Here is a 20,788-nt window from a genome sequence, read left to right as displayed (position 1 = left end):
CCCTAACTTCTAGTGTGTGGGGGGGTGTTGCACTTGCATACCTTTCTGTGCTTGTTAAAGTCTAAAATATTCCCTTGGTCTTGAGTTGTGCACGCAAGTTTTCAAAACTCTTATTGCCTTTGGAAGAACTCCACCTCAGTGCACTGTTACCTTAAATCTTTTCCCCCCTTTCTTTTTTCTCTCTCCCACCCTCTCTCCCTCTTTTCCTCCCTCTCCCTCCCTCCCTCCCTCCATCTCACACACTCGCTCGCTTGCTTCACACTCTCTTTCATTTTATCCGCTTTTCTTCCTTGCCTTTAAAGTTCTATCCCCTCACCTTGATCGTCTTCCATTTGCACCCCTGTGACTGTCTGCTCCACCTTTGGTTTGTCATTAAGTCCCTTTCCCTCCGGATCTTCCGTTTCGTCTTTCTCAGATGCCTCCTCTTTCACCTCTCCGTTTTCCCTCCCTTTTTTCGCCTCCTCCTTTTCTTGTTCCCTCTCTTTGTAAATGGACACCAGCCTGTCGAACTTTGGCCCCCACTCCTCTATGCTGCCGGCGGACTCCAGCTCCCTGTCTCCCTCGCTCTCTAAAGAGCTCAGGGAGCCTGCTTGCGAGCCACTTCCCTCCAGGCCGTACGTCTGCACCGAATCGTAGGGTGGCTGTAAGGGGTCAAAGGTTACCTGAGCCAAGCGATGCTGAAGGAAATCTCCCATCCTATTGGTCAAATCCGAGCTAGTGTTGGCGCCACCCCTGGCGGCAGCCATGCCCCTTCCCAAGCCCCACCCTCCTCCGTACCCTAACATGCCTCCAGGGAACGGCACCATTACCTGCGGGGCATAGTCCCTCCCCCCTACAGCAAACACGCTCAGCATGCCCACTTTCTCTGAGTATGCAGGAGTGCTCGTGGCGGGGATTCCTGCCCCTCTGTACAGGGTTCCCTCCATTGTTCGATGTGGCTTCTCGAGCTGGACAGAGTTCTGGGTGACGTTGGTGTGGATGATATTGTCCGTGTATTTGTCGGAGCCCGTGGCCTTTGAGGACGACTCGTCGGTGGCCGTTGGCGGCACCGGTGGCAGCAGAGTGCTGGACGTGGTCGTGTCTATGCACTGGGGAGAGGCCTCCGGCTGGCTCAGGGAGGAAGTGCTGTTGTTCTCTATGCAAGAACCGTTCTGGCTGGAGCTCGTAAGAATAAGAGTTTGATCCGAGAGCTGAAAGCAAGCAAAGGAAAGTTGTTAATCACCAAGGGTATGCCGAAGAAAGATATTCAGAATGTAGACGCAAGGATTTAAGTGAAAGACGGCAGAAATGAACATTATAAGATGAACTGTCTTATTAGAGAAGTACTGCATAAGTTTGAATTAGGGCTGTCAATCGATTAAAAAAATTTATCTAATTAATTACATACTCTGTGATTAATTAATCTAAATTAATCGCATATATAATTTTTGCTGTGAAGGTATTTTAAATATTTAAATTCAAATGAATCATTGAATAATCAGCATCAGTGACATTGAAGTTCAAAAACTCTTTTATTATTATTTTCACTGTTCAAATAATTGCCATAATAATCTATGATATGACCTAATATGCTGAGGAAATAAATTCAAATGTGCTTCGGGAAGAAGTTTTTTTTCACATACAAGGCATTTCAGGCCACAGATATAACCTAGGGGACACAATGAAAATTAGTTAACACTCCCCTCAATGTCAACACTTATTTCTTTGCATTGATGTGCGACTATAGAGTTGATAAACTCCGGTGATATGCAAATTCCTTGCTGCAGACATTGCAGAGGACTTTATTATCAACACTTTATTTTTTATCAACACCATCAGGCCATTTTTTAAAAGTAAATGTTCCAATCAATGATCCAGGCAGCACGTTTTCTTCTCTCTCCTTCATTTCACAGTCTAAGTCTAAGGGTCAAAGGTCATACAGAATCGATTAATCTGCACAAATTTTTTTAATCAGTTATTTTTTCTCAAATTAATTAATCAAAATGAATCAATTATTTTGACAGTCCTAGTTTGAATACAGTAACGTATACCTTCACATGCAGTTTGCGTAAATCAGCTTCCCACCCACCTGATCCTGGTGAATTATCTGGCTATCAGAGGTGGCTTCACTTCCTCCTTCACTCTCTTTGAGATTGCTGTCGGTGGACCCCTCCGCCGCCTTGTGTTCTGACCCATCCCTGCTACTAGGACCCGCTGGTCTGACACAGATGGAACCAGGATCCATCAGGCCGTAGTTCCCCTGGGTCTGGATGACCAGTGTTTGATCAGTCCGGTTGCTAGCGAGACCGTAAGGCAACTTAGCCAAGTCGAGGCCTGTGTTGAACGGCCCCATGTTGTTCTTCATGACGGGCAAGGTGTGGATGCTGTAGCAGAAGCGGCCGTACATCGGGGCCGACCCCGGACGCCGAGGGTCCATGCCTGTGTTCTGGCTCCAACTGTAGGTTCTGTCCAGGTTGTGCTGGGAGTACCTGTGGGCCAGAGGCAGCACACAGCTCAGAATCGGACTCTCATCCATTATTCTGGATTAAACATTTGCTTGGCACACACACGCACCAATATCTCCAACAGGAGACATGGTTTCTGTCATTGCACTCAGATGTTCTTCTTGTTCCCTGACAGTATTGGTTTTAGGGTGTACGACAAAAGCTGAGAAGCGCGCTTGTCGTCTATTGTGTCCCTCTGGTAAACACTTCAGTTTGGATCAATTGAACACAGATGAGTGCAGTCAGCCTTAATAGGGAAGCTCAGTTCATTTCCATTTTAATGAATGTGTTCTGCTCCATAATAGAGGAGGTAATTGTGTTTGGAAGCAGGGATTCGAGAGAATAAATAACAGTAGAATGAAAGTAATGCAAAAGTGAAAACAGGGGAAATATATGACGTGAGAACGAGAGAGAGGGGGGGGGTTGTTGTAATTTATTTGTTTGCAGCACAGGTACATGGCCAGGGGTTAAAGTAACATGTGATGACAGGAAGGGGTGAGCTGACTTAGTTTCCCAGAGGAATGTTTTTCATTTCATCATTGCTCTCTTTCTCTCTCTCTACCTCTCCGTGTCCCTCTCTTTTTTCCTCATTCTATGTTTTCCCTCCTTTTCCTGTAACTCACATTCTGTTTTTCTTTCTCTCCATTTTTCATCCCCCCTCTCCCTCTTATTTCTCTCCCCTCTCTCTCTCTCACTCTCTCTTTCCTCTCTCTCCTCATGCCTTTCTTTTCCCCCCTCTCTCTCTCTTTCCTCCAATCCCTCTGGAATAAAAAAAGCCCATAATAATAAAAAAAAAAACCCTCAGCAGTTTTTTTTCCACTTACATGTTCCTGCTATCCAGGAGCCGGTGGCCCTTGAGCGCGCTGTGGGGAGCGCTCTTCAGCGCCAGGATGTCGAAGGCGGCCGTGTCGGCCTCCCCTCCCCCCTCGTCGTCGTAGGTGATGATGTTCTCGTGAATCTCGTCCTCCTCGGTGGTCGAGAGGACGTCCCTCTTCTGCCGACGCAGGGACAAGGCAAGAGCTGCCACCACTGGGGGATGGGGGGGGGGAGGGGGGTGGATGCACACAAGCACAGGGGGGGACATGGTAATGTGATACACAACTGTAAATCATACCTATATAAAAACATGAATTGTAATGCACCTTTCGATTATGCATGTGCCCTGTGGAGTCGTAAAAAAATGATTGAGCTTCTGTGCTCATATTGTGTTCATATTTTTCTGGTGACCGTGACATATGAGAACACAATACAAAAGGAGGGGTGTGTGTGTGGTGTGTGGGGAGTGGGGGGGGGGGGGGGTGGGTTGCAGGGCGACATGGGAACAGAGAGCTGACTTCACAAACAGACGCTCCGAAACAGAAATGTGAAGTGGCACTCACTCTGCAGCCAAGAAATCACTCAGAGGACTCTCGACAACCAGACATGAGGGCAAAGGCAGGGGGCAAAGAGAGCCATGACACAAACACAGCTACAAAAACAAACCCATTGAAAGGGTTGCCAAACTGACAGACTGAAAACCTGCCGGTGAACCTGTTGGTGAAAAACCAAAACAAAATGACACAAACAAACAAACAAACAAGTGCAAATCCGCACAAACTCACCAAGGAGCGTGGTGGCACAACCCAGGATGGCCAACATGGCGGCCGAGCTGAAACCCAGCAGCGGGGAAGTGGACGGGACGGGCAGGCACACGGTCTGTCGCTCCCACTCGGCGGCGGCGGCCGGCACTGGAGGCCTGGGCTTCTCGCCACTCCTGGCGTGCCGCTTCCTCTCCTCCACCCACATGCCACCACTCAGGCACGGGCACACCACCACCGTCACCGTGGACGTGCTGCTCAAGTCGGACATCCCGTCCTGCGTGACCACGGGGACCATCAGGGTGTGCAAGGAGGAGGAGGAGGAGGAGGAGGATGAGGAGGAGGAGCTGGAGCGGGGCTTTAGGGCGGTCAGGAGCACCAGATTGGCTACAGGACCTGAGGGAGGGGGGGGAAGGGGGGGAAGAGGGGGGTGGGGATACAGGTTGGGACAGGTGAGCGAAAAGGGAAAAACGTCAGAGACAAGTCATATCACAGCAACAGAAGCACTAGCTGAGTGGTTGATGCGGCGTGCGTGTGTGTGTGTGTGTGTGTGGGGGGGGGGGGTACAGTACAAACAGGGGCCCGAGGTTTGGAGACATGAATAATTGAAGGGAAAAACGAAAGAGAAGCGAGTGCGTCTATGGATGAAGAAGAGATCTCACAAATAATTTACCGCGCCTTCAGAGTGGGGACGGAAGGAACAGGTGGAGGTGAGGAGAGAGATGGCAGAGACACAAAGAGAGACGGGGAGAGGTGGCGGAGTGGGGGGGGGGCAGGTATGGGGGAGAGGGAGAAAGAGAAAAAGAGCCCACCTCCCCTCTCTCTGATGCTGAAGTTGAGAGCCGTGCTGGATCCAGAGGGAATGTTGAAGTGCACTGGTGAGTCACTACCGCCTTGGTCTTTATCTACGGCGTGCAGCACCTGCACTACCTGAGACACGCAACACACACGATCACACACACACACACACACACACACATGTACACCAACACACGTACACGCACTCTCTCTCTCACACACACACACACACGCATGCAAACCAACAAACATATACGCACACACATACATATACACATATATGAATGCACACACATACCACAGATACATATACATATACACACACACATACAGTACATATACACATATATGAATGCACACATAACACAGATACATACACATAATATGTGCATATTATGCACACACACTCACACACACAAAACATAAAACACAAACACACACAAAGACATATAGGAGGGAGGACAGCAGCAGAATCAGTCAGAGTAAAACATCACGGCGGTGACATGCATTCACCAGCGCAGCGCCTGTTCCTTCCCATCAGCTGAGATAACAAACGGTGCCAGAGAGGGAGAGAGACGGAGGGAGAGAGAGAGAGAGGGAGGGAGGACAGTCTGACAGGCTGTGAACAAGCAGCGTGTCAGGCCCAGACGTGCGGTCGCAAACGGCACTGAACCGCTAAAGAAGCCGCTGATCTGAAATCATTAAGACGGCACCCCGGTGGGCTGCAAGTGTCAGCTTCACTTGTCCATCTTTCTGGAGAAGAGTGGGAGGTTTAGACAGAAAGAGACAGAGAGAGATAAAAAGAGAGAGAGAGAGAGAGAGAGAGAGAGAAATGGAGGGGAGGGAGAGACTTACCTGTCCAGGGCTGCTGGAGTCACACACTGCTGCAGAGTACTGCCTGTCCAACTCGGGGGCGTTGTCATTCAGGTCCAGTGTCTCGATGGCGACACCGACTCTGGTCACCTGGCTGGGGTTGTCTGAAACGGAGTGTTGCCGTTACACTGGCAGACCCTGTGACAGACTCTTACAACTAACACACATCTTTGTGTGGCGGATGTCACAACAACACTGTCATATAAGCTGGATGCTGATCATTGATGTACACTCAACATGATCTCGATGGCAAATTGTTAATGCACTGTAGTTCCTACGTCTGAAATATAGACCCAACCAGTTTTGCATATTTAATGAGGAAAACATAAAATCAATAGAAGGCAGAATCCGTTACACACCACACTGCCCAATTCAATCTGTTTTCCACCGAGGTCCCACTGGATGCTGGGCAAAACAGTCTGCAATATGTATGAGATGAACATCTGTCATCATAAACGGACGACTATTAATAGCAATATAACTTTATGCGATAAACTGCAGGGTAAGGTGAATAATCCTATGTCCACTTATACCAAAACTAATGTTTACCGTCCTGTAACAATCTCATCAGATGAAAGCTCAGACTACTTGATGGTAGCAGTTCTCAGGTCTTCTTTTCATCCCCAACGTTACTAGTCCTGACTGAGCACATGGCACATATCAGCCTAAATGGGGACTGATGCTATTTTGGGAATTCACTCAATACTTTAAAGGAGGTGGGTGGAGGCCTTGCAAATGAGTACAACAACACGGACACAGCGAATTCAATGCTAAACTGTTTAGTTGAGCACTGCCTGTGAGACCGCAACTCAAAGTATCTTTGCTGGGTCGTGGGAATTTCCAATGTATAAAATATGGAGAAAAGAAAGTATCACCCGAGTGTCTTTTTTGCACAGTGGCACAACTTTGTTGAATACATGAATACAGAGAGGTCACTTAATCATGCTTGCCAAGTTCCGCGGCTTAACCGTTTTTCAAAATTTCCCCCCATTCAGGATGGAGCACCGAACGACCGTACAATAAACAAGGATAACAAAATCAAAACAAAAAAACCAAAAGGCATCAGGGACCCTGCTCATGAAAGAACAAAAAGCAAATCCCTGACTAAGGAAACATAGTTCTCTTTTGTCATTTGCACTTTAATTGGCTAAAGGGGAAATGTGGTGGGGAAAATAAAACCCACACACAAAACTGTCAACAACAAAAAAAGGTTAATTTGGGGAAATGTTATTAGCATTATGGAAATGCCCCTACAGCCTGTGTGAGGTATACTAGCTAGCTACCTCTCTGTGTTGCTATGACGGTGATGTTGTGCCAGTGTTCTCTCTCCCTATCCAGCTCCATCGTCGTGGTGATGAGGCCATGGTCCGGGGCGATGCGGAATAGGGCCTCAGGGTCAGACTCGGGGTCAATGGAATACCTAAGAGGTGGGAACGAAATTGGAAAATCAAGGAGAAAGGTCACTAGAGTTCAAATGCATTTCGCAGCACCGTGTTGCACATCATATTGTTTGTGTGCCGGATATCTATGTGCAAGCGCGTGGATTTCTTTGTGCTTGTATGCTTCTGTGTGTGAGAGAGTTTACAAGGTGTTTGTGAGGTGTACTTGAAAATGTCTTGCACAGTGTAAGCATGGGTATATGGGTGTGTGTCACACTACTGTGTATAACAGTGTACAGTACGTGTGTTCAATAATTACTGCGACTATAACATGTTGTGTATGCATATTTGTACTCTAAATGATGTATAATGCATGTGCATATGTCAGGTCACATATTCATCTATATGCAGTATACGTCAGTGTAAGTACTGTGGTGTTTGTGCCTGATGGCGTGTGTGGGGGCACACATGTGTGTGTGTGTGTGTGTGTGTGTGTGTGTGTGTGTGTGCGTGTATGTGTATGCATATTTGTATGTGTGTGTGTGTGAATGTGTGTGTGTGTGTGTGCATGTATGTGTATGCATATTGGTATGTGTGTGTGTGTGTGTGTGTGTGTGTGTGTGTGTGTGTGTGTGTGTGTGTGTGTGTGAATGTGTGTCTGTGTATGTGCGTGTATGTGTGCGTGTAATATGTGTATGTGTATTTGTGTGTGCGTGTATGTGTGCGTGTAATATGTGTATGTGTATTTGTGTGTGTGTGTGTGTGTGTGTGTGTGTGTGTGTGTGTGTATTGGGTCAGGAACGTGCCTGATGTTGCTGCTCTGGCCCGTGTCTGGGTCCACAGCGGCCACGCGGCCCACGGCGCAAGCCGGGGGGCAGTTCTCCGTCACGTCCAGCCGGTAGCGCGAACGCGAGAAGCGTGGCGGCTCATCTGCATTCAGCACGGTCACCTGGACGATGGCGCGGTCCTTGAAGGGGCCCTTCCGCAGGAAGCGAGCGTCGACCGTGGGGTTCTGGACCTCTACCGTGAGAGAGTACGAGCTGCGCCTCTCATAATCAACTGCCTACAACACACACATCAACATGTACCACAGACGTACAGATTTTACACCAACACCAGACTGCATATATACATCGTATAAAACACAGACGCATTAATGGTGAATGTTGTGAATCTTTTCCTTTTTACCTATTTTACCTATTTTGTGTAAGTTTATATATTTACAGTATATGTATAAGATTTCAGATGCAAAAGCCTCTAAACGCCACCTCCATAGAAAAATGAGATAGACGATTGTGAGTGAATGCTCTCCACACATAGTATACATTAATCAAATAATTTAGCTTCAAAACTCGCCAAATACCACTCTCTTCCTGGTCTGAAATATTAATTTGTAGTCAAAAACCTATAGGAGCTTGATCAAGAATGCTCATTTAAAAGAAAAGTGGTCAGACGGATTTAGAGGGTTTTGTATCTGAACTCTCCTCTCTCTGCTGATTTTGCATATATAGTACATAGTATACAGCACTATATGTGTGCGTGTGTACATGTATGTGTCTGCATCTCACTATATGTTACTTTCAACATCAGCATGAGTACATATCTGTCATGTTGCAGGGATGGTAAGATAATATATTCCCAATGCACCAAGCTCAAAAATGAAGTAAAAGTTACAGATCATTACTTCAGAGATCATGGGCATGTGTCTTTGAATTTCCATTGCATTAGCAGAGCCCCACTGAACACAGACAACAGAGTGGCTCTAATGTAAGTAAGAGCAACACTTAGGTTTCAAAGAAAACAAAGAACCTGGGTAGAGAAGGGGGAAAAAAGCACATTTGGGAGAACTGAGAGAATTACTTGTATCATTTCAGAAGCAGTGATGGTAGCGGCGGCAACAGCAGCAGCAGCAGCAGTAGATACAGCAGAGGGGAGAGGGGGGGGGGGGGGGGGGGGGGGTACCGCAGTTCCAAAAAGAGGGATGAAAGGCTTTGCCATCAATACAAGGAGTACATGTTAATCAAAATCTCCTTTGCGCTGCCTCTCTCCTCCAGCCTGGTGCATTACTGCTGGCCGCCCTCGCCTTTCTTCTCCCTCCACTTTCACAGCTTCTCTCTGCTGTCACATCGCTCGAGTCAGTTTTTTTTTTTTTTTTCTCGTTCTCTCCCTAACTCTCATATTTGTTGCCTGTTATCAATAACTTCTTTTGTTTTTTTGACATTCTCTTGATTTGCTGTTTGTATTTCTGTTATTGTCACCATCTGTCATTTCAACAGACATTCAAAACACACACACATTAAATATGCATACCTTTGAACACTGCAGTAAAGACAGACTGCCACAGAACCACTGTCTTTGTAAGTACTTATCAGGGCAGAAAATAGCTTACTTCTCATTTTACGCTTTAGTTATTTCAATTCAACTAAGAGGTGGGAATTCATCTTTTTTTTCAATTAGCTTCACATGAATTCGCCAAGTTCTTTTTATGCACATTTTCAATCTCACTAGCATTGTTGTTTAAATGAACAGACTTCTGGAGGATGCGTTGTATGTCTGCTCATAAGGATTCACCGCAGGCCTCCAAGAGAGACAGGTTGAGTTTTATTTTGGGCGTCAAAATTGCTCCAATGTGTTTGGTGGCAGGATATCAGCTTAACATTTCAATTATAGGTGTGGAGTTGTATGAGCTATTTAATCTCCTCCTCCCTCGCCTGCCCCTTTACTCCTCTCCTCTCCTCTCCCCTCCGCTACCCTCTCCCTCCTTCTGAAGAATATCAATAGCCATCTACAGAACAGTGCTCCTTATTTTTGACATTGCGAGTCATACCTTTCAAAAGCCTTTCATACCAGACAGACGCATAGGATGCACACATATGTCCACACACACACACGCACGCACACACACAAACAAAAACACACACATGCTATCATCCCACTTTAATTTAATTTTCCACACATATGCACACAAGCACACAGACAGGCAGACAGACAGACAAATAGACACACACACACACGCACACACACACGCACACGCACACGCACACACACACGCACATGCACATGCACATGCACGCACACACACACACACACACAGACAGATTCCTGTTTCATTACCCTGCTGCCCACCTTGTTTAGTATGATGACAGCCTCTTGGTTTAGTCCACTGATGTTAAACGTGTCCCCTCCATCGCCATCCACAATGGAATATTCCAGCTTGGCATTCTCCTCCAGATCAGCATCTGTCGCTGAGAGATGGCCGACCTCCACCCCTGGCATGGCCAGCTCTGACACCGAGAATGACCACACACCTTATAACACAACAGAGTGCAGAAGGGTGGAGGTGGGGAGAGCGAGAGAGGGAGAGGCAGAGGGAAGAAAAGATGAAAAGAAAAACAAAGGGAAACAGTGAGCCATGCAGGTAAAAAGTGAGCACAAGAAAAGATGAAAGAGCTTTGGCCCTACACCTGAGAAGCTGCACGTGGCCTAGTGTGTGTGTGTGTGTGTGTGTATGTGTGTGTGTGTGAGTGAGTGTGAGTGAAAGATTCACTCATGTGTTTGCATCCCAGTTTATGTCACAAACACGGACCCTTGATCATTAGTGCGTAGACTGAGCTGGAGGCAGCAGGGGGGGGCGGATGCTGGTTGGTTTGATTTAGCCAGGCCAATCTTGTCAACTAATAAGTCACGACCTTCATTAATGCAGTACAGAAGAGGGAGATATAAAGGCTAATAAAAGTCCATTGCACTCTGGGAATACAATATGGCTGGAAGAGCTGTATATTAACAGTGCATACACAACATAACAACAGAGAGAGCGAGAGCGAGAGAGAGAGAGAGAGAGAAAGATGGGCTGTGAGAGTAGGGAGAAAGATAGTAAAACCAGAGAGTGCGACAGTCAGAGATTGAAAGAGGAGGGGAACGTGTGAGCGAGAATGAGAGATAGAGCAAGGGAGGGGGCGACAGGGAAAGAGAGAGAGAGAGAGAGAGAGACAGACAGAGAGAGATGTATTGTATGTCTTGGAGCGTTATTTTCTGCAGAGATTTTTTTCGCTGTCTACTGAAGCAGAAAGCGCTGAACTTTAGATGAAATATTAATAGAATGGATTAGAGACTCCCTAGTATGGGAAGAGACTGATATTATCCGTCTCTGTTTTTCAGTGGGGGGGGGGGAAGACGCCTGACTGACATTCAGACGGAGAGACCTGGCAATTAGTCAACACTCATTACCCTCTTCATAATCATCGCCTGTGCCACCCTCGTCGCTGCAGTCACCATCACCATCACCATCACCATCATCATCATCATCGTCATCCTAGTCATCATCATGAGAGCTATCACTTTGATCTCAGAGATAAAAAAAAAACACACAGCGAGCGAGACGAAAAACGAAGCAGATAACATCCGTCATTCGGCTAATTACTTTGAGCAGTGTGGGACGCTGGAAGAGAGAGTAGTGTTCACGGGGAGACGACGTCCAAAGAGGACTTTTCTCCAGCACGGGAGGGTGCAGTCATCAGGAGTGATGTATAGTTTCAATTAATGAGCTGAAATGAGGGCTCCTATTAGAGTTACAGGCCCTCTGATAACCCCTGCGGTCATGCATGCTGGCGATCGAATCATTACGAAATCTTTTCAGGAACTGGACAAACTGATTACACACACAAACACACACATATACACACACACCCATGCACGCATGCACACACACATACACACACGCACACATACACACACACAGACACACACACACCACACTCACGCATACAAACACACACACACTCATCCACTCAACACCCCAGTATGCTTTTAGCACTTTGGGGGAGAGGCTCGGTCCAGGCTCGGGAGAGGCAGAGGACAGCTGTATGTGGGTCACTGAGCAGGGTTCACGTCCACAAGACTCTTGATCCATAAGAGATAGGCAAGTTGGAGTGTCTGTGTTTGTGTGTGTGTGTGTGTGTGTGTGTGCGCCTGTGTGTGACGGGGAGTGTGTGTGTGGGGGTTGGTACTGGTGATATGGCTTCCAGCAGGGCAGAAACTGACACCTGCTATGACACCAGGCTGAGGAGATGACAGCGTGCTCCACACGAGCCCGCGATGCATGAGCGACGCCCGGGCCGTGCTCACAGATCACACGCGCGGGGACATCCCTCACATATGTGCCTCCATGTCTTACATCCCCCCAACATGCGATGAGATTTACTGCATATGGACATCCAAACGGTGCCTCGAGGCGATAATTTCCACTCAGGGATCCTGGCTTGTTGCTTGAAGGGCCTGGCGACATGACCGCATCAATATTGAATGTGTGTTTCTTGTTAGCACTTCCTGGATACATGCTGGTGGTAATGGCTGACTAAGCTGTTCCTTTTCATTTACTGTTACAGAAGCCTGTGTGGGCTCGTGCTCCCGTTTGCACACTCATGCTCATTCATAGTCACATGAAAAGGCAATCTACCAAAAAATGCTGTCATTCCAAGAAGGGGCTAATTGGAGTTTCTTGGGTTTTTTTATGTTTGTTGTTTCCCTGACGCTCTTTCCGTTGCAGTGAGTGTGTGTGAGTGTGTGTGTGTGTGTGTGTGTGTGTGTATGTGTGTGTGCGGTGTACCCATGTGATGCTAGACAAAGCCACAGCTTTCTTGTCACAGCCCAGGGATGAATACGCTGATTAGTATAGCAGCCTCGAAATGTACGCATAATGAGGCAGCCTGGAGAATGCTAACTGCGCAACAATAATGAAGCACTGTTCCCGTTTGTAGTAAAATAAATGCTTCATTTCATACAACTCCGGACTCTTTGGAGAGTCCCCTCGGAGAGATGGAATAATGCATTCACACAATGACACTTCGGGATAGGAGTGAATGAGAGAGAGAGAGAGAGACAGAGAGAGAGAGAGAGGAGAGAGAGAGAGAGAGAGTGCTCTCTTTGACAAAGTATGTGGGGGAAAATAGTCAGTGGAACCGAGGGAGTCCATTACCAAAGGTTACATCATGCTGATACGGAGACACACAGCAGCCTCGCAAACACAAATAATGTGCGCGCGCGAGTGAGATGACGAAAAAACTGGCACAAAGGAGAAGCCATTTTGACGTTTTAACGTGAGGGGGAGGCAGGTACAACAGTCCCCGGAAGAGGACACTCACTGTGAGCGAAGCGCGGAGGGTTGTCGTTGACATCGCTCAGATAGACGGTAACGGTGGTGGTGCCCGTCAAGCCCCCCTGGTGGCCCCCCATGTCTCGGGCCTGGAGGACGACGTGATACTGGTCCTGCGTCTCCCTGTCCATCTCCGGCACAGCGGTGCGGATGATACCTGCAGAGCCAGACGAGGAGGATGAGGAGGATAAAAACGGAAGAGAAAAACCTCTTTCACCAACTCTTACTGTGATCTTCTAAAAGCGCTGTGAATATCCGGCGAAAAAGAAGCAGTGGGGGATGTGACAGCCTCATCCATCTGTGTCAGTTTTATCAATTGGAACAGAAATCAACGTGTCGACGTGCGTCTAATGTTGTGTTCGCTGTGCTGTACACATGGATATTTTTGTCAGGGGAGAAACAGGAACAGGAGGCCCACCTGTCTGCGGATCCACTGAGAAATACTCGTGGCCGTGAACGAGAGTGTACACCAGCTTAGCGCTGTTCCCATACGTAGGGTCATCTGCATCTGTTGCTGTCACCTGGATTACAGATGTGCCTGTGAGACAGAGAGAGAGAGAGATATGTAAGGGATAATGGACGATGCGGTTCACGAGCATTCAAAGAGAAACGCGGGGCTAGAGAGATGGATAGATATACGCATGAAAGGAAATAAAAAAGACAGAAAGAGGATAAGATAATAGATGGATGTGGTGGATACAGATAATTCATGCCATAAAGCCATTGCAATGCTTGTGAAAATGCTTTTTATGAAAACTGACTTGGTAAACATTTTAGACATAATTAGGGTAGGTTTCTGGTATGTTCTTTGCAATGCTGCAATGATTAATGAAGTAGTTGTCAACTATTGAATTAATTACCAATAATTTGAGAATCAATTATTAAAGAAATAGAGTTCTGCCTCCAGCTTTCTTTTCTATCCAATGACAGTAAACTCAACATGTTGTGTGGCATGCTGGCAAAATGAATAGACCTAACAACTAATTAGTTGCAGCCCTGGCTCGCTCTAATAGGAGGGCAGCCGTACCGATGTTGGCCATCTCCGGTACAGTGGCACTGTATGGCCCATCCAGAAACAAAGGCGGGTTGTCATTGATGTCCTGCACACGGATGATGAACTGCGAGGATGGCTCCAGGGCACGTCCAGTCTGATGGTCAGTCGCCGTGGCGATGAGACGATACTGGTCCTTCTCCTCGCGATCCAGGGGCTTTGTGACATGAATGTTGCCCGTCCGCCCATCAATCACAAACACAGACCCGGCCCCTTCCCCTTTCAGAGTATACTTTGTGCTGCCATCACCTTTGTCCACACTTGAGTGAAGCTTTGGAAAAGAGACAGCAGGGGAGAAAAAGAGAAAAGAGAGAGTGAGAAAGACAGAAAGGAAAATGAACAGAGGAGGCATCACCGAATCGATCCCCTCAATTAGGAGCGCCAGACAAAATCGAACAATCTATAAACCCTAAATAATAGTGGACTAAACCTTGGGGCTTCGCAAAAGTGCTGGAGAAACTTTAAAGGGACACCAGGCAAGCCTGATGCTTTTTCTCTACGAAACTCCTCCTCGCTCGGTCTGAAGCTCTTTTCCTTTTCTTTGCGTCTTCTGTCAATGGTTTTCGTGGCTTCTTCGCAGGCTCTGCCATTATACACACGTTTGCAACAATCTCTAGCGTTTCGTTAGCCTGCCTCTGTGCTGTAAACTGATCCTGCTTCGGTCGGCGGGTAGGATACACCGAACTTGCAAGTGGGATATTCTTCCTACAGGCAGTAGGGGCGGGCGAGAGAGCCTTCATTCGCCCCGTAATGAGTCATTTAACCATATACCGACTTACGAAGATAATTAATTAACACGAAAACGTTGCCTGGTGTCCCTTTAATTTGAGAATTTAATGCACTCAAACGAACAGAGCGGAAAGTTCTGGAAACTTTTCAGCTTTGAGACGTGCTGTCCATCCGGTCCAGCCCATAGTGAAATGCACCAGGTGTGTGGAGACCAACTGGGACCTCCGTGAGTGATGAGGCATGGCGCTAATTAACTCACTGGACCAGGCCGGCCACTAGGGGATTGTTTGGAACATGAACACACAAATGTAGAGAATCACCCTGAAACACTCAGGTGTGGCATCATGTACACAGAACACACACAATACACACATAGACGCTAAACACACACAGGACACAAACACAGACCCCACACACGTGCACATGAACACACACACACACACATGCATGCATGGACACACATACACACATGCTCATGTGCACACTCACACACAGAGAAAAACACACGTGTGGGTGGCACATGGAATTGAAATCACATACACACACATTCTGACAGCCTGCACGTCCATCTGTGTATCTCTCCAACTCTCTTTCTTTCCCTCTCTCTCTGTCCCTCTCTCTCACTCTCCTCTTTCTTTCTTTCTTTCTCTCTCTCTCTCGCTCTCCTCTCTTTACCTCTCTTCATCTGTTTGCCTCCATGTTTTTGCTCTCCATCTGCCTGCATCTATCTTTTCCCCTCTCAGTTAGTCTGTGTCTCCGTCTGTCCGGAATATTCCACTCCTCATTCTCTCCAGGAGACTTGCCATCGCTCTCCCCCTCCTACCCTAATGTAGCGCTTGGCTCCATCTTTGTGGCAGTCTCTCTACCTCTGTCGTATGTGTCAGACAGTCCAGTCCACTAAATTCCTCTCCTCTTTCTTCTCCCCCTCCTCCATCCTTCCTTCCTTTCTCCATTCCCTTGCTTTGCTAGCATGGGAGGCTGCTGCATGTTGGGGGAATTAAGATCTTGCTGCTGAGCTGGGTCAGGCTAAAAGCCCACGGACAGGGAGAGAAAGCTGAGAAGATTACACAGCCCTCAGCCTCAGCTCACTCTCTCTCTCTTTCTCTCTCTCCAAGCTGAGAATCTCAACTCCTCTCACCCATAGCCACACACACACACACACACACACACACACACACAACACAACACACACACACACGCACACACATGCACACAGCCACATACACACACCCACACATTCACACAGACAGACACACGCACACAGACACACACACTGACACTCACATGCACACATTCACACTGACACACATGCAATATTCCTCTCTCATGCAGCCTCTATCAGTCACACACACACACACATACAACCTCCCTTTTTCTTTTAGTTTCTTTCTCTCATGCACACGTACGCATGCGCACACACACACACATTCACAGACAGACAGACAAACACACACACGCACATAGACAGACACACACGCACACGCGCACACACACACACTCAACCCCCCTGAGACTGACTCATGCGCTGCACTGCAGACCTCCCCAAAAAAAAAAGTGGAGACATAAGCAGTCCATCCAGCCGGCGCCCGAAGCCCTGTTCGCAGTAACGGAAGATGGCATTTCTGAAATTTGACTGAGTAGTGCGGTCTTCCTGCATCTCCTGTCCTCTCCAGTGGCTCTCTCTCTCTTTCTCTCCCCCCTCTCTCCACGCTTTATGGCCACCTGGCTATCGGGCCCACAACAATCTCAGCACCACAGGCTCCACACACACACACACACACACAACATACTGTAATGTGACAGCACGTATATTTAGATCAATGGATTAGCTGGATAAAAAAATCTCTTCATTTGCATGCATCAAACTGTTTAGCAGGCTATATGCAGGGGGGTGGGGGATAAATGGAGTATTAGACAGTGGAAGCTACATGTGGTATTTGCAGATGCTGTCACCAGGCTTGGCACTCGGCAATGTGTGTGCAAGTGTGTGTGCATGTGTATCTCTCTCTCTCTCTCTTTCTCCCTCTCTTTCTTTCTCTGTGCATGTGTCTCCGTGTAAGTGTTTGTGTCTGTGTGTTTATCTCTCTCTCTCTCGCAATCTCTGTGTGTGTGTGTGTGTGTGTGTGTGTGTGTGTGTGTGTGTGTAAAAATGGTCTGACATCTGTGGGAGGATGAGAATCCGGAGAGCAGGATAGGGACTAAAATGGAATCTATTTCACAATTCATCAGGTGGAGACTCATTAGTGAAAAAGAAAAACAGCAGAGGAGATGCGGATGGCTGATAAGGAGTATGGTCATATTTGACTTATGCTAAATAAATCAATAAATTCATAATTTAATCTCCAACTACAACAATAATATGACTAATAACACAAGTTCTGATACTAATCGAGTAGTAGCCTAACAATAATAATTATTATAATGATAAAAAATATTCTAGTATCTTTATGATGTTGCTTAAATAATTAATTGAAATTTAAATTATTACAGGAAAAAACTACATCAGGAGGGAAAGGCTTTAGGTAACAGACAGGTGGGAAGATGCTATTTTTATTCTCCCCAACCTCACCTTGCATTCACTTAAGACACTGGGGGGCCCCCGATTCAGCTTCCCAGCGCAGTTCAAGGTGAAATGCCCATGCATGTTTCATTCTCTTAATGTTCTCGCCTCTTTAAAAAGAGCCATTTGCTGCTCCAAACGGAGGATATGCAGCACCTTCAAAGCCAAGGGGTCACAGTGAAGACCATTTCTGTGAGGTTACATGGCTCGAAGGATTCACATGACTGATCTCAGGATAGGGCTAAGATGACCTAGCTTTGAGTCAGGGAGAGAACACTTTGCTGCCAGATTCCCTGAGAGACACACACAGCAACTCTATACCCTTGTGTGTGTGTTTGTGTGTGTGTGTGTGTGTGTATGTGTGTGCTGTGTAGGTATGGAGGCGACCACTGAAGCTCTCTGTGGCCCTGTGCGTCCGCATTAAAACTGTGAGTCACAGTGTGTATCATGGCCCTCCAGTCATCATGTGTTTGTCCCGCTTGCTTGTGCATATTTTCCCGGCCAATCCCAGGTGGTGAGACGTCATCATGTTCTTGCAGCCTTTTCTGCCCTTCGTGTGTTCATGGTCTGCGGAAGAAGTCACTGTAGCAGCCAGCCTGAGAGCCCCTTTGCATGATGCGTGGGAGTTAGCCAAACGTGTCAGCGTGCATGCTAATTTGTTAAGGCTAGCTGGATCTGGCAGGATGGGGGGTGGGGGGAAGGAGGGCTGGTTAGCCCACTGAAAGACTCAGGCGTGCCAGTTTACAGTGGGGAGGAATCACTCATGGCCAGAGAGAACAAAATGCTAAAAAACGCTAACTCAGGATGCTAGGGAGATAAACACATGCCTAGTAGATACGCTTGCTCAGTATATCCCTACTGATCCCTCCCCTGCTTATCCTGTCTGTGTCTTGCTAAGAGTTTTCCTTTCACTACCAGCCCAAAACACACCTTGGGATGCCTTGTTTCTTCTGCCCCGGGGATTTGTGGTAGAATAAAGTGATGACTTAACTCCTGTAACCCCTTCGATTTTCCCATCACCGCGGTCCATAACTCCCTGCCTCCACTCCACTTTCTGCTCAATTTTTCAAACCAGCCTTCCCCCCCCCGTCTCTCAGCCTCTGCCTCGACCTCTCGCAGTCCAACCTGCTCTCTGTGTGCTTACAGTTTCTTCACATTTGCCTTGAGTCCTCAACAGTCTCCTCAGACGTTCTCTGTTTTGCTCATCCTCCACATTCTCTGTCATCTGTTACGCTTTTCTGTCTCTCATCTCCCACTCTCTCTCTCTCTCCTTCCATCTCTCTTTTACTCTCTCTCTCTCTCTCTCTCTCTCCCTCCCTCTGTTTCTCTCTCTCTTAGTTTCTCTAATTGCTCACTCAGTCCTGCTGTGCATCAGCCCATACGGTAAAATATTTTCACTGTGGGGATGAAATTAATCCAGTCCATAAGAACAAAACAGAAAAGGGAAAAAAATGTTAGAAATTATCTGTGATGAAGTTCCCAGCAGGCTACTCCCACTCCTCCTCTTCTTTTTCTTTCCAAACCAAACCAAAATGCCCTCCCCCTCTCCACTCTCCACCTCCGTCCTTCTCTCTCTCTCTCTCTCCCTCTCTCATCTTCACACTTTCATTTGCAGTGTTATTTTCATCTTCGGTCTGTGCATATCTCCCCTTTGGTTCCCCACTACTGGGGATTCTCCGCTCCACTCATTCAACAGACTCTACTTTTATCCGGCCTCTGAAAGCCCCGGCATCCCTGCAATACCCCCCTCCTCCAACCCCTCCAAGCATGTTGATATATCAAGTTAAGCCCACTCTCAGATATCACAGCTCAATAAAACGATCCTAAGCAATCTGTGTGATACAAGACTGTTAAGAAGCCCTGACATCACCGCTCTGATGAGGAAAGTGCTTGGGAGAGCCGTGAAATCTCTGGACAAACAATGAATAAATAAATAAATAAACACAAAAACGCAAGCTATTTCCCCCCCACCTGTATCTTCACACAATGCCAAACGGGAACAAACAAACAAGCATAAATCTCAGCCTACTGGATGAGTCCCCCCCGTAACGATATGTAGGCATACAGTCCGACAGCCAGGAAGAAGAATTAAACATTTATAAGGCATTCACAACGCTGGTGAGATTCCAAACAGCTTAAAATACAGTAGGCTGCTCCACTGACTTGGCAGGAGTCCAAGCCACAATTGCAGCTAATATGATCCATCAACAGAGCTTGTTTCTCATCTGTGTACAAGTTTCTTATGGGTATCCACAAGGCATGTAATTGGATACACTGCCATGCCATATCTACATATAAATCAGTTTATTTTTTTCCCTTGCCATACACTGAGTTTAGTGGCATAGTGGGACCAAACTAATCAAATAGCCACGATTTGCTTGTTATTACATTTTTGAAATACAACTCATTTTCCACTTCCCCTGAGAGCTTCCCGCGGAAGTCCTGAAAATGAGTTTACACACTTCGATTATGAAGTCATAAAATATTACCACTGCTTTTTCGCTGAAACTTTTACACCTCCCCCAACTCGAATAACACACTCCATCACGTTTACTGCCATGCAACCAGACAGCAGGAAAGATACAGTGGGTCTTACCCAGGGATGGATTACTGCACGGGCCTACCGGGCCCAGGCCCAGGGGCCCAAGGGGTCAGGGGCCCAAGGGGTCAGGGGGCCCTGAAGCCCAAGCCTTTGCATGGAATCATTGCCTCAATATCAACAAATCAGGATGTAGGCTATGAATCTGTAGAAATTTAGTATTGGCCATCCCCAAAATGCACCAGAATACAGGAAATCACATCAAACAAATTAAAAAATTTCTGGGGGAGGACCCCCAAACCCCCACCTCCCACATATACAACAATTAGTGGGGGGCCCTTAATACATCTGGGTCCAGGGGCCCGAAAGTTCAGAATCCGCCCATGGTCTTACCCGCCCAATCAGCACTGGCTCCGGCCCGCTGTACTCCTCAATCACGAAGAACTGGTTCCAGATCCAGCTCCTTCGGCCTCGCGACCGGGGTTGCCCCTGGCCACTTCCTTCGCCCGTCCCCTCAAAGACCATGCCCCGTCCACTGTCTGTGGGCGAAGGGCCCACCCAAGGGCCGACGGTCTCCTCGCCATCATTCCCACCCACCTCGGGCCGCAGCCGGAGAACATGGCTGCCTGTTGCCGTGGCATCTCCGTG

At 47.4% G+C, this 20,788-nt stretch overlaps 1 protein-coding gene across 1 annotated transcript; it reads right to left on the bottom strand.

Moving 5' to 3' along the window:
* Window positions 1-296: 296 nt before the first annotated feature.
* cdh24a (cadherin 24, type 2a) lies at window positions 297-20,671 on the bottom strand. The gene is made up of 13 exons (XM_076275406.1): window positions 20,534-20,671; window positions 14,289-14,583; window positions 13,680-13,799; window positions 13,251-13,418; window positions 10,237-10,418; window positions 7,917-8,173; window positions 7,015-7,151; window positions 5,714-5,835; window positions 4,873-4,990; window positions 4,085-4,456; window positions 3,308-3,512; window positions 2,069-2,492; window positions 297-1,190 (listed from the first exon to the last, which is right to left on the bottom strand). The coding sequence occupies exons 1-13, from the start codon at window positions 20,663-20,665 to the stop codon at window positions 297-299; spliced, it is 3,426 nt and encodes a 1,141-aa protein (XP_076131521.1). The 5' UTR covers window positions 20,666-20,671.
* Window positions 20,672-20,788: the final 117 nt, after the last annotated feature.

The sequence above is a fragment of the Alosa pseudoharengus genome, unplaced genomic scaffold (genome assembly GCF_046254945.1).
Source record: "Alosa pseudoharengus isolate Yale_2024_CS ecotype anadromous, Long Island Sound unplaced genomic scaffold, YU_APseudo_1.1 YU_APseudo_1.1_scf_11, whole genome shotgun sequence".
NCBI lineage: Eukaryota > Metazoa > Chordata > Actinopteri > Clupeiformes > Clupeidae > Alosa > Alosa pseudoharengus.
This window is presented reverse-complemented; position numbering and strand designations above follow the sequence as displayed.

Excerpts from the sequence above, each read along its gene's own strand:
- cdh24a (XM_076275406.1), bottom strand. The coding sequence starts at position 20,665 with ATGGTCTTTGAGGGGACGGGCGAAGGAAGTGGCCAGGGGCAACCCCGG. Across the intron at positions 14,584-20,533 it reads AGCCAGTGCTGATTGGGCGG|CTTCACTCAAGTGTGGACAA; the intron begins GTAAGACCATGG and ends TCTTTTCCAAAG. Across the intron at positions 10,419-13,250 it reads CCCTCCGCGCTTCGCTCACA|GTGTGTGGTCATTCTCGGTG; the intron begins GTGAGTGTCCTC and ends TTGTGTTATAAG.